The sequence below is a fragment of the Chenopodium album genome, chromosome 17 (assembly GCF_948465745.1).
Source record: "Chenopodium album chromosome 17, dcCheAlbu1.1, whole genome shotgun sequence".
In the NCBI taxonomy this organism is placed as follows: Eukaryota; Viridiplantae; Streptophyta; class Magnoliopsida; order Caryophyllales; family Amaranthaceae; genus Chenopodium; species Chenopodium album.
The window spans coordinates 44378404-44392316 of NC_137850.1; the positions used below are offsets into that span (position 1 = coordinate 44378404).

Here is a 13913-nt window from a genome sequence, read left to right on the forward strand (position 1 = left end):
TACCTGTTTACTTTTGGGAAGGTGTCTTACAGCTTCTACCCCCCGCCTTTTATTCAAATTGGAGGCTGCACCAAAATGTGCAGAGTATCAAGTATTCAAAAAAAAGCGAGAGGATATCAGAGACAACAAGGCGTGGCAGAGAGCTATGAATGAACAACACTATTCCAAGAACTTTAAACAAAACCATAAAGACATTATTAATAACAGCACTGAAGAAACAACGATACAAAGTATGAGTTCTTACAGGAGTGCGCTTGAAAAATCAAACAAAGGCACCTTGTATAAAGCAACAACCTCGCCCACAAACAGCATGCATAATACAACAGCTGAATCAATAAAAGAATAAATTGGGGGGGGGGGGGGGGTAAGAAAGCCGAATGCAAAACCCTTTGTTTCAAAAACCCAGTGGCAACATATTCAAAACAGACTGGAAGTATGGAATATGCACTTCTTAGCCTTGACAAACAAAAACTTATCATGAGATGACTCAAGGATAACCTAAATCTGCAGCCGGAGATTATAAAGTTTAGCCACCAGAGTGGGAAACTGGAGATGTCACGAAATGACCATCCTTGAATGTGTGAATGTACTGCTGCGGAAGGGAGTGCTCTTCCTACAAGTTGAAAATAGAGAAAACGTTTAAAACTCTTAACATTTCAGATATAAACTTCCATTTAGTAACTTTGTAAATAATTCACTGTCTTCAATCACATGATGTTTAAGAAACAAATGAAGATGCTCAACCCTAAAAAGAATGTGAAAGTCTAAGGCTCAGAAAACATTTTCTAGAAAAATGGTTTTCCGAATTTCCATGTTTGGTTTGTAAAGGCCTAAAGGGTGGATACCAATTTTACCAAAGGTGAAAAATAGTTTTCCCATGAGTGGAAAGCATTTTTATATAAAATAAAATGAAAGGAATGTCACATTTCATTCCCTACTCCAAAAAACCCTTTCCTCTTCTCCCATCCACCCCTACACCCTTCTCCCTCCCACTCCCATTTTCCTCTTTGTCAATAATTTCTCTTGAAAGGAAACAAAGGAAAACTATTTACAGAAAAATTCCTCAAGAGAAAGTTGCTAAATCAACATCGTGGGCAGGTTTACCACTTTGACAAAAACAGTTTAATGGGCACTAGGAGAGTAAGAAACATGTCTCACTTACACTGCAAGGGTCCATCAATGTGTCCAGACTCTCTAGATATCCTATACGGTTGGGTAGGCTTACATTTCAGCTGTTGGTCAATGCAATGTTCGCGACCTTGGCCATAGTCTTAGCATCTTTCTCTAGTACCCTAAGCTGACGCTTATAGCCTATACCAAGCTAAACTCTTAATGGGTTATTTTTATAATTTGCTTGGTAATTCTTAAAAAAAGTTTGATATGAGACCTATGCCATGGATCATCGAGGAAATTAAAGTTAACTAACCAAGAACTGAGCACTAATCAAAAAAAAATTGCTTGGAGCAAAATTGCAAATGGAATTTGCTTTCAATGTTATTCATCAATACAAATGGGTGTCTATGTCAACTTTGGCATCTTTGACTATTTAATTAACATTATATTAACAATCATCAGTACTTGTGCTCTCTAACTACCAGGAACTGAGCACTAGTATCCTAAAATTTAAACTAACCTATACCTCATTCCCAACCTAAACTCTTTACAACACAAACAAAGGTTAAAAAAAAAAAAAAACACATGTACTAAACCAAAATTTACCAAAAAGCAGTACTAGACCAAATAATTAGATTCATGCTGCATACCCAATCACCATCGGCATCAGAAGCAGGTACCATCACATTGACCTCACTTGACTTGGCAGTGGTTATAGATGCATTCAAAGAATCTTTGCTCAGATATATTTGACATCCAGATGTATTGTCCACTGAAATTGTTGGAGCTGAACCCTGCATTTCAAATTTACCAAACTCAGAATTCCCCCCCACTCATGAAATTCATTTTTAGTTATGTCAAATTCTAGTCAAGCAATAAAATTACTATGCCATCATCATTTCTTTATATTTCATTTTTATTGTGAAACAATTACCTGGCATTGGACCTCCACACCATTGCAGTTAACAATCTCACAGGCTGCTACAACATCCTGTTGTACAAGTCATCACTTGCATAAGTCAAATCAGCATGGTCTAGTATGATGCAGAAAGATTTACACAAGCAAAGTTTTCAAAAAAAAAAACTCGCAAACTGACCTTAAATAAAATTCCCATCTTAGTGCATTTATCAGCAGTGATATTGTTAACTTTTCCTGTAATAAATCAAAGATAAAAACTGAGCTTACTACAGTTAATTAAAAGATAGATATGAGTCCCCAAACCAAGAGAAAGTCAACTTGTAAGAACTCAACAAACCTTGTATCTGCAAAACTGAATCTTTACACCCAAAAACATAAACTGACTGCTTTGAATCACATTCACTAATTACCATATCCTTCTTCCCAATTTGATTTTCAACAGCCCACCTACCAAATAAATTGAAGATAAAAGCATTGATCAGTGACAACTGACAACAGCAAAAGGGACAGCACATGTATCAAAGATAGGAAGACACTCACTTACGACCCATCTGAAGCTCCAGCTTTGGAGGCCCTGTTTTGGAAAATGCAGAAGATTTAGCACGTGGTTCCTTATCCACAACAGGCACAACACCACTACGGTCAGCCCTGTTCTTTGCCTTCATATCATCTGTAACCTTTCGCAGGCCTGGAATTGAAAGAGATTGGTCACCAAAAATTAACCAAAAAAAAAAGGAAAAGGGGAAAAGGAACATGTAGTAATGTAGATACCTGATGTAGCAGCTCCACCAGAACTGATTTCTTGAAAAACAGCAGACATCCCTACCTTTGGTTGTGATGAAGAAGGTTTAGCAGAATCAGCAGAGAAGAGTGAAGCAGGAGGTGGAGGTGGTGGTGCAGGAGCAGCTGGTCCTGGGGCTTTAGGTGCAGCAGCAACAGTAGCTTTGCTAGAGGTACTCCAAACTGGTCCCAGTGGATAGAAACTCTTAACATAATCCCTCAAACCTGGTAGATAGAGCTCCTTCAAAGCCTTGGCCCATTCCACATGATTAGGATCCTTATTTTTGTACTCAATCAGAACCTGAACATTAAAGAAACAGTAAAGGAATCTGTAAAATCAGAAAATGCATACAAAGTAGTGATAGTACTTCCGTAAAGCTCAAAGGCCTCAAACAGTTTAAATCAGATCAGTGTGCACAATGAAAAGACATCCCCTTGAAGCAGATAAGACCAAAAAAGAACTGGAATTAAAATTCATTACTCAAACTCAGCCAAAGATGCTCAATTAATTTGTTGTTTGTAATTACAGTATTGAGATACTTGCAAAATAATCTACATTCATCAGCCAAAAAAGTCAAGTAATACCTTGTTGCTATAAAATTCAGCCATTTGCCAACTTTCTTCCACATGTGCAATAGGCATACTCATACCTACCAAGAAGATATGATTTAGGAGACCAGGAAAAGATGGAGGGGATAAAGAAATAAATCAGCATTTGAAGGTTAGAGAGTATTAATTACTAACCACAGTCTTTGCCAGTATATGCAATCCATGCCAAAGCTGCAAGGCTGTCGGAAATAGATTTCTGATGGTTGAAGAAATCAGACCGCCTCCCCTCAGTCAAGGCATTAGCTTTCATAATCACTTCATTCAGTGGTTTTAGAAACTCACCCAACCCGACCATGTCAGGTTTCTGCAGGGAAAAAAAAAAAGTGCATTCAGTAAAAACAAATCTTAGCACAGTGCACAAGTAGTTTGGCACCCCAGTCAAAACCTTCACCACAGTACCTAGTACTAGTTTCGGCCACGTAACTGGAAAGAATATGACACTTGGACATATCAAACTCAAACAAGACCAGTCTCGGCAAAGATATCCAGCCATGCCCATTATCTATTAACCGTAATTCCCTCTATTTCAATATAAGAGATATTTTAGGCTAGCAAGTCATATTCAAGGGTAATAATAAATGGAGATAATATGTTTTAGCTCTTAACACACAAAAGGAGAACCTCATAACTCTAAAAAGTGAAAGTTGCCAATTTGAATAATTAGGATGGAATGTAAAATATCAACTAATTGAGACTAAAAAACCTCAAATATAAATAAACCAAGTGAAGCAAAGTTTGTAACATAGCACTTCCTTCCAATATTTGTGTCTTTTAAGGTTACACATACATATAAAAGGAGCTGTTAGTCACACTAGATTGGAACTTAACCCAAAAAAAAAAAAAAAAAAAAAAGAAGAAGAAAATGTTGCATAGGTATTTTTACACAAAGAAGACATAGTGCACTCAAACTGTAAGGGGCCCTTACATAGATGCTACGATAGCAAATTAGATCTCTATCCTACCACTCCCCCATCATATTACTGGTCAAAATGTCAAATCCTTCCATTCCTAAGCCTGTTGATTGTTAACATTTCTCCTAAACAATCTAACATGCATTAAAATTTCATGATGACAATCCAATTTCCCTCATATTGGATAGCATTCAACATATACATTGTAATGTATTTGCCTATAAAAATTGTTGATCAGTCCAAATTGCAAGCTCAGTGAAGAATATAAAGCGAGCATACAACACAAGTAAGGTTCTTAAATTACTAATTTCAGATATTCATTACTCAATACAAAAACAAGATCATTTCTGTAGAAATCAAGAACTTCGAAAAAATCTCTCAGCTTCAATGATTCTTCATTGAGTTATCCAAGTGAATCTGAACTTTGACAAAATTATTTATCTTACATTAAACAAAGTACTCATCCAGAATACACACTATTCCAATTTAAATCAAAACAAACAAAAAAAAATCAATTCAAATCAAATCAAGCTTCTATAAATCTAAAATTAAAACATGAATTCCAAATTTTGAACTATCCTCCTCATCAACATCATCCGACATCCACATTACACAACAATTTCCAATCAAAATCAACAAAAATGCGCTCAATCTAAATCTATAAAATTAAAATGTGAATTCCTTAAATCAGACAGTTCTCATCGTCAAACAATTTTCCACAATGCACCAAATTCACATAAAATCACTCAATCAAAATCAAATCAAACTCCACAATTCAATCCAAAAATAAAATCAACAAAACCTTAAAATCAAACATCAAAAATCAGAAATACAATTACCTGAGTCTGCTTAACTTTAACAAGAAGCTCACGCAAAGCAGAAAACGCATCACGAAGAATCTCCGTAGATTCCAACACTTTACCGCCGATCTTCTGAGCAGCGTCGTAAACCCTACCAACATAATTGGCGATCAGATCATCCAAAGCGACGATCGAAGGATCAACCACCGCATCTTCGCCGGAAAAATCAACGCTTCTAGAAGAAGATGAAGATGAAGAAATCGCCTCCAATCGTGCAACTGCTTTCTCCAACCTCTCAACAAGTTGCGCCTCCATTGTTTTCTCTCTCTAAAATTGTTGATTGTCTGAAGAAATGTATGAATTGTAGATCTGAAGGTTGAAAATTGAAGGATTTGGTATTTATATGGAAGACATTGTTGAAGAAAAAGTGGAGGAGAGAGAAAATGAAGAGAAATGAAAGGGAAGGGAAAGGAATGTATGTGTTCAGGTTGATTTTTGGGCGGGGTATGTTTGGATTAGGGGAAAGGAAATTGGAGAATTTTACGGACACGTGTCGTTCAATGAAGGTTTATGATGTTATTTTTATTTATAATAATTTGTGAATAAATGATACCAAGTGAATCCGTTGTAGTCTAGTTGGTCAGGATACTCGGCTCTCACCCGAGAGACCCGGGTTCAAGTCCCGGCAACGGAATTTTTTTTAAAGGATTTTTTTTTACTACGTTTTTTTTTTTTTTTGAGGAAATAGAATTTATCTTTTTTTTTTTTCATGACTTGTAATGAAATTATAAAAATTAAATTAAATTAAATCCGTCTACTCAAGGAGGTTTTAGTTTGATTTAGGAAAAAAATCATAAAAGATTTTAAAAAAACCAAAAAAATACTACGTATATGATAATTTTATTTGAATCTATCTTTTTAGTGTCGGATAAAAAGATGTAATTTTATCGTTGTTAGGAGTCTTATTGTAATTCGATGTTTATATTCAACTTAATTTAAGTATCCTTCTTAAATTAGATAATTCTAAAACTTATGTTGTTGATGTGAAAGGCTTAATATTTGATCCGATCATCAAAAGATTTTTTTATAGCTTCGTTTGACTCTCCCTTGAATTGAGTCCAACATTTTATAAAAGTTCGTTTGGCATAACAAAATCACATCACAAATTCACAATACTAGCAAAGCAAATGGGATTACTTGAGACTGTTGAGAGATTGCTTTACCAAGGGAGTAGTAGTAAGGATGATTCTAACCAATTCTTGATTGGGCAAGTTTTCGAAACCAATGATCGATTTGACAAGACGGAGGATTGGGCGGAGAAGTTTAACGTGGTGACCCGTATAATCAACAACATTATAGAAGAAACAAGACGAGTGTGTAATGTTTCAAAATGAAATCAAGAAGACACATCTTGAACTTGAAGAGCTTGAATCGCGAAAATGTAACATGGATACAATGGTAAGGTACAAACGTAACAGCCTTGAAATGTACACCAAACAACACGACCAACTTCGTGAGGCATCTAAGGATCTAATTACCAAGTGTGTGTACAAGTTTAACGACGAACGACGAAGAGGGTGTAAAAAATATTATTGGGAAGTTGCGTCTTTTAGATGCAATAGAAGGGATGCACAATAAGGTATCTAAGTACATAATGCACATTGAAAGGATTGCACATTGAAAGGATTGCTAAGGAAGACGCGGAGTCTCTTGGCATGGTTGAGAAAGAAATTAAACAAGTTCAATCGAGGCTTCAACAACTCGAAGCTCATAGATTGTACACAGAAAAACATTGCCGTGTTGGCTGAATTTGGTAAAAAAACAACAAAAAGATCTCCTCTTCCTACGTAATTATACAGCGAAATGGAACAAGTATTGATGTGTTGTGAATACATTAATGGTAAAGAACAGCAAAACCCACGGATTATAGTTATTTTAATTTTATTTTGGATCTTAAATTGTTTAATTTTGACAAATTGTTGAGAAATTGATTATCTTAATATGTTTCATTTGGTCGAGTTTTTTTTATTGATGATTTGTATGTTAATGTTCTCTACAGCAGGATCTACGATCTAGCTTCAGTACAGAGGTTGTGTTTATATAGGGAATTAATTGTTCCTGATTCAGGTAGGATTCTTCCAATGCTTATAAGTTATAACAAAGTAATACGAAGTACTAAAAACTAGTTCCCAACAGGAGGAGTAACAAATTTGTTGAGATGTCGCAAGATAACTAGAAATCATAGTCTTGTAGGCATTAAATTCCTTACTAAACGATTTGATCGACTTGGGAACTTTGTCTTTGAGGTCAGTTGTACAATTATTTTCTAAGCTACTGCAGCCTATAAGATGATCAAATAATACCAGAATTTTGACATAAACACTTTGCATCAATTTCCTGTAAAATATTGAAACAGTTACAATTTTTCGAAAAAACAAGTGCTCTGTGCAAAAGGCAATTGAAACTTACAAAATTAAGCCAATTATAAACAATGTTTGAGCCTCCAAATTTTACAGAAAACAAAGAAAAACTTCTTACTCCTAGAAGCCGATAAATACTACTATATACTGTACATACAAGGCTCGTTTTTTTTGCAGTTCTTTCTAACCAGATAAAGATAATGTGGAAAAAAAGAATAAACCAACAAAACATGTCACCCAAGGCTCATCACCTGTAATCTTGTTTGTATAAGCTAAATATACAAATTTATCCGCCTTACTTGTGTAATGGACACTAAATAGATCCTAATAGAACTCCTCGAGAGTCTCTGTGGATGATCACCTAGAGAAGCCTTTATCGGATAACTGAAGTTTCTCGGTAGCAGAAGTCAGAGGAGCATCCTGTCGTGTAGGTCGATGATCCTGCAAAGTCGCATAATCCAATCAGAATAATGCAGGCAGTGTGAGACAGAGCTTCCATCAATTCTACTCTACATTTTCAATTAATTCACAGCATAATTGTAGCTTATGTAGCATGGTGGTTTGTTTCATATATGGGATTCTCTCAATTTCAGGATAAGTTTGGGTGTTGTAGCTAAATACTATTTCAGACTAAATTTTTAAATGATCAAAGTAGTCTTAGAGTTATAGATATTAAGGCAAAAAATGGTGGTTGCAAGTAAGGGCTGATAACTATTGAGTGAAACTAACTTTGATAGGACTAGTAGAACGAAACTGTCAAAGCAAAAAGGTTGTTGGATAGACGAGAATATATATTTACAAACTGAGCACCAGTAATTATATGAAAACTTGAACATATAATATTACTTACAGGACGAAAGGGAAATTCATCTGCCTCGAGCATATGCACAATCTGCCCCATCTTTGGCCGTTTATTAGCATCCAGATCTATACACCGAAGGCAGATCAATAAAACCCGCTTTAGTGCTCTAGAAGAGGGTTGAACAGTAATCAATGGATCCACCACTTCTTCTGCTCGTCGAGTTGCTACCATTCCCTTGAACCAATCAACCAAGTTCATCTGAATATTTAAGCAATGTTAGAGAAGAGCAGATGAAGTTTTCACTTTACAGACTATGCAAACAATACGTCAACAAACCTCTCCAGGGGGTTTAGAATAATCAACTGGGCACCTTCCTGAGATCAACTCCATAAGCAGAACACCGAAACTGTATACATCACTCAACTCACTAAGCATACCTGTGCTGGCATACTCTGGGGAGACGTACCTGCACAATCAATTTCTAGGATTAGAAATCTCGAATCAACCATTAATTGCATTCCTATCCCAAAGTGTCTAGTTCAGTTTACAGGACTACATATGAGTGAATGTTAGAGAGGACGAACCCAAATGTTCCCATTACTCTAGTAGTCACATAGCTTGCTTCAGATCCCAAAAGTTTGGCTAGCCCAAAGTCGGATACTTTTGCATTCCAGTTTTTGTCAAGAAGGATGTTACTAGACTTGACATCACGATGAACAACCTTCGGTTCCAATCCCTCGTGCAAATAAGCCAGCCTGTGGAAGAGATGAGTTACAACATTGTAAAAGATGAAGCAAAGGACAGGAAAAGTAATCACTGCAAAATTGTAACTACAACACACCAAAGTCCAACATGCATGGTCTTATCAGTTATATGACATGATGAAATGAATCTTCATATATATAGCTCTATTGTGCATGTAAGTCTCACATCATCACACAAATGCATAACATAATTTCAGCTGGGGAGCACTGAACTTCCCCGCCTCACCCCTTACCACACTAGTTAGTTTTTTAGTACTTAAAAGTGATAAGAGGCATATTAACTGCTGCATATACAACAGTGATCGGCCATGAAAGTTGGACAATCATGTTATAATGACATATTCTGCCTGAGATTAATTGTATTGTTCTTATCTTTCATAAATCATAATTACTAAGTTGACATGCTCTTACACAAAGGTCCTTCATGAAAGAATGAAAGCTGGGGATGAAATTTATCTTCTCCTCATCACTAATTCAAAGTAGTGCATATTTGGATATCTAATCATAAACCAATGATAATATATAAGGAACAATGGCAACTTGTTTCAGAAATCCTAGAAAGCTGTATTGAGTAAGGAACTCAAGTTAGCCCCAGGCTCACACATTCAGATATTGAATTTGAGCACACAGTACAGTTATTGGCTTGACAAGCTGATCGAACAAGGGAAATGTTCAATATGGAAATGGATATCTTACCCTTTGGCAGTTCCAATGGCAATCTTCATACGGATATCCCAGGTCAAAGGACTTACATCCCCAACATCTCCATGCAACCATTGTTCAAGAGTGCCATTATCAACATATTCATACACAAGAATCCTGAGTAGTCAAACAAAGAATATGTACGAGCAACACATTAGTCATTTACAACAGACTGATGAAAGTGAAGTCGAATTGGCAGATAGAATAAAGGGCACCTTTGAGCTCCATCTGCACAGTAGCCAACAAGACCAACTAGATTCTTGTGTCTTACTTTTCCTATGGCTTCAACTTCCACCTTAAACTCCTTTTCTGCTTGCCCCCTACATTTCAACTTAGTATAATCAGAATTACATTTTCATACAAATGTTTTTTTTATTATGCACACACATACTTGTAATTAAGGAGGTGCAAACTGATTAGTTATTATGCATTGGTAAGCCGACAGCTAACATTAATATGGAGCAAGAAATGTTTAGTTTATGGTCAGATAATGTCCATCGAGTGATCAATCAAAGGGAAAACAGAATTATTTCAATGTCACTTGATCAATTATTTATGTCATCCTTCATAAGTGAATAGTTTGTTTCGTTTTTGTCACTGCTGATTAGTTTCTTCACGGGTTAAAAGTGTCACAAGAAGTCACAAAAGAAGGCAAGTAATAGTAAATGCAGTGTTCAGTTAGGCATCTTTGAGCACCCTGTACTACTCTAGGAAACATGTCATAAATGCAACACCTCAATGGTCCATTTTTTTTGAATTTTGAATACCATTAATTTAAAGTAAGAAACGTTCTAGCATTTGAAATTTTATTTTCAAGAACCATGTTTTGAAATTTTAATATAGCCATTTGAATTTTAGAGTCAATCACACAATATTGTGCATAATCTCACAACAGATCAGGGTACTTAATCTCAATCGCATCACCACATTGTGATCTTGGTATATTACCACGATAGACCAGACACCCACATTGCCCGTAATCTGAGATCCAAAAACCACAATGCAAATAAAATTCTTACAAGCCATAAACTGGTTTAAAAGTTTTCAGCCAATTACTCGGCCTTATAAGCTTAGCTTCACTGCGCGAAAAAATGTTCACTAAATCTTAAAAGCAAAGAACTTTGTCAAGTAAAGAGTTCCATTAAAGTATGAAACAACTAATTAAGATCAAATAACACATGTGTAAGAACAAATTAAAAGAAAAAGTACAAAGAAATTAAAAGAAGAGAAAGCAAAAGCTCCAAAAACCATATGATGAAGATGAGAAAAAGGGGAGTAAAGATCTCATTGAGCATTATACTTTCTCAAGTCCAAAGATGAACAAAATAACAAAAAAAAGATTTAGATAAACATTATTTAATTTTTTTCAGCCTACTTTTCTACTTTTTTTTCATGAAAAATGTATAGAAATTGCTATCAAGTACTGACACATGGAATTGCAAGTAGCACCGTTAGATCTAAGCAAAGTTAAAGAGTGCCCCATCAAAATCTTCAAACCGACATGATAACTTTGAGCACAAACATGTAAATATCTATTAATATTTCACACAAAATATTAAGACATAAAATAAAGACCCACTAAAATTAAAATCAACAACATGATGATTATTTAGCATTAAAAGATTGTGAAAATCTGCTTACTTTACCATGAACATTAATATAAACAAATTCTTGAATTCAACATAATATAGATTCATGAAATTATGAGAAAAGTTGGATGAAGTGGCACAAACAATTCCAGCAATACTTGACAAAATTAGCAGTAATCCCTCCAAGTAGACTTCAACCCAATTTTGAATCAAACATTTTAGCTAAAATTGGAAAACAAGAGAAAAAGATTTCAGATTTTCTCCACCAAACAGTTCACCCCCAATTAAACAAAGAAAGACAGTAGATATAGCTTAAAGGACTATGTACGGGGTATAAGAAATTGATCACAAAATAATCGCATATAAATGTTTAATTACGCCGTATATTAATAACACTGATCGTCACTTAATTTTATACCCCCATTAAGTTACAAAATTAATACCGTATTAGAGCAACCATTAATTACGCCTATCAATGCATGATTTTAGAACAAAATAGCCATATCAAATTTCACACAATTACCAAAAAAAATTCAAAGTTTTAAAAGACCAAAATCATAGAAAAATGTGCAAAATAGAAACATACTTGTTGTTTAGAAGATTTTTGACAGCAACAATAGACCCATCTTCAAGAACACTCTTATAAACAACACCATAACCACCTTCACCAATAATATTTTCATCGGAAAATCCACGTGTCGCAACCTCAAGCTCCCTCAAGCTATACCAACGGCCCCACCCAATATTTGGAATATCCGATGAAACCACCGACGCTTTACTTGAAGAACTTCCGTCGCTACTTTCCGTCGATTTATTTCTATCTTTTTCTCCTTCAACCAAAATCCCAATTTCCTCTGTTTTATCTCCCTTTAAAATCTCCCCCATTTTCTTTTTAACCCCATTTTCATCATTCACTGCTTTAATTTCCGACGAAAATAGCGGAATTATACCCGAATTTTGTCGCAAATATACCCGATTTTGACCACCCAGTTTGTTTTTCCGTCTAATTAAACAGAGAAAGATGAGTAAACAAGAAAAAATCGAAAGACCCACAAAAATTAAGATCAAAATGTAGAGTTTTATGCCGATAATTGAGGTTGTAGTTAGTGTTTGAATAATGGTTTTTTCTGGGTTTTCAGTTGCCATTGTTGAAAACAGGGGAACTTTTAGAGAGAGAGAAAATGAAAATAAAAATAAAAACAGGGGATTTTGTTGGGTTTTTAGAGGGTAAATTCTCCTGCCATTGGAAATTCAGGGGAAATCAGAAGATGATTTGGGAGAAGAGAGAGAAAGTTGGAGTCATTTGGAAGGTATCCCTCTGAGAAAGCAAGTGAGCTGAGCTCAGAGAGAGAGAGAGAGAGAGAGAGAGAGAGAGAGAATGAGAGGGAGTAGTGAGTGAGTGAGACAGAGAGAGTGTGACTGTGAGAGAGCGGTTTCAACGGATATAATAATTAAAGTTCTTGTTTTTTTTACTCGCTTTGTTCCTAAATATTAAGTTGTGTGTATAACATTATTTATGCTATAATTGCAATTTGGTTTGCTAAGATAATGGTTTGTGTACATATTAGAATAGAATGAGGACCTCTTCTATTCAGCTTTATTTTATTTTATTTTAATTTATTAATTTTTTTCTCTCATAAACAATTTAAGTTAACAGTTCAGTTCAGCTCAGTTTAAATTAGATGTTCTGAGTCTAATTATTTTTTAAATCTTTAGTTTTCATTAGTTAGGCTTTGTTAGAAACAATAGACTTTACTATTGATATTATCAAGCAACTAATAATTGCTTTCCCTATTTAATAATTGCTAATAGGAGTTATTAGTTTGCGATAAAGCTTTCTTTAATGTTTGCCCCTTTTAAACATGGTTCTTACTTATCGCAATGCTGACATATCTGTAATTCATCTATTTGTACAAGTTTATGGATATCGCGTGCATGAGACAAATGAAAGATGGAATTATAAAAGTGGTAGAGGTCAAAGGCTATTAATCAAACTACATGATCGGTATTTTTGTAAATTATCGCATATCAACTATTGAATTCCCTACTTGAGAGTATTGTGTAAATTCTTATACCAAGATTATTAGAATAGACCATACACAACCTTATCAAACAACAATATATTTTCGAAGAAGGAAAAAATTAATTTTGCTTCCATTTTCAATTGTTCATACATCAAGAAAGAAAACCAAGGTAGGGTGGCCAAATTTAGATTTGGCTAAACATTAGATAATTAATTAATTTAAGGCTTAATCCAATCCAAAGTACATTTGCATTTAGAAATATTGGTCAGATCAATCAATGAAAGTAAACAAACATCCAAAGCTAAATCAATTAAATAGGGAAAGCAAAGATCTTCCACTTACACAAATTAGAACGTAGTGATTTAAAATAAAATTACATATGGTTTCATCTATTTATATAACTATTATACATATAAAAAGATATTTTTTTCCGTAGTACTTATCAACAAAAGTAATACTTTTTTTAATGTATGATCAAAG

The 13913-nt window shown here is 34.8% G+C and overlaps 2 protein-coding genes and 1 non-coding gene across 3 annotated transcripts; 1 reads left to right on the forward strand and 2 right to left on the reverse strand.

Annotated features, from left to right (window-relative positions):
- Positions 1-201: 201 nt before the first annotated feature.
- LOC145589845 (cyclase-associated protein 1-like) lies at positions 202-5611 on the reverse strand. Its single transcript, XM_081646530.1, has 10 exons — positions 5172-5611; positions 3557-3725; positions 3398-3462; positions 2804-3113; positions 2573-2720; positions 2370-2479; positions 2211-2266; positions 2048-2104; positions 1764-1907; positions 202-613 (listed from the first exon to the last, which is right to left on the reverse strand). Exons 1-10 carry the CDS (start codon positions 5445-5447, stop codon positions 527-529), a joined length of 1422 nt encoding a protein of 473 aa, XP_081502656.1. The 5' UTR covers positions 5448-5611; the 3' UTR covers positions 202-526.
- A 142-nt stretch (positions 5612-5753) lies between these two features.
- Positions 5754-5826, forward strand: TRNAE-CUC (transfer RNA glutamic acid (anticodon CUC)). The gene has a single exon. It is a non-coding gene; the product is annotated as a tRNA-Glu (tRNA).
- Positions 5827-7553: 1727 nt separating this feature from the next.
- Positions 7554-12774, reverse strand: LOC145588133 (putative receptor-like serine/threonine-protein kinase At4g34500). The gene is made up of 7 exons (XM_081644779.1): positions 11996-12774; positions 10036-10140; positions 9815-9937; positions 8939-9109; positions 8691-8820; positions 8403-8612; positions 7554-7993 (listed from the first exon to the last, which is right to left on the reverse strand). The coding sequence occupies exons 1-7, from the start codon at positions 12553-12555 to the stop codon at positions 7910-7912; spliced, it is 1383 nt and encodes a 460-aa protein (XP_081500905.1). The 5' UTR covers positions 12556-12774; the 3' UTR covers positions 7554-7909.
- Positions 12775-13913: the final 1139 nt, after the last annotated feature.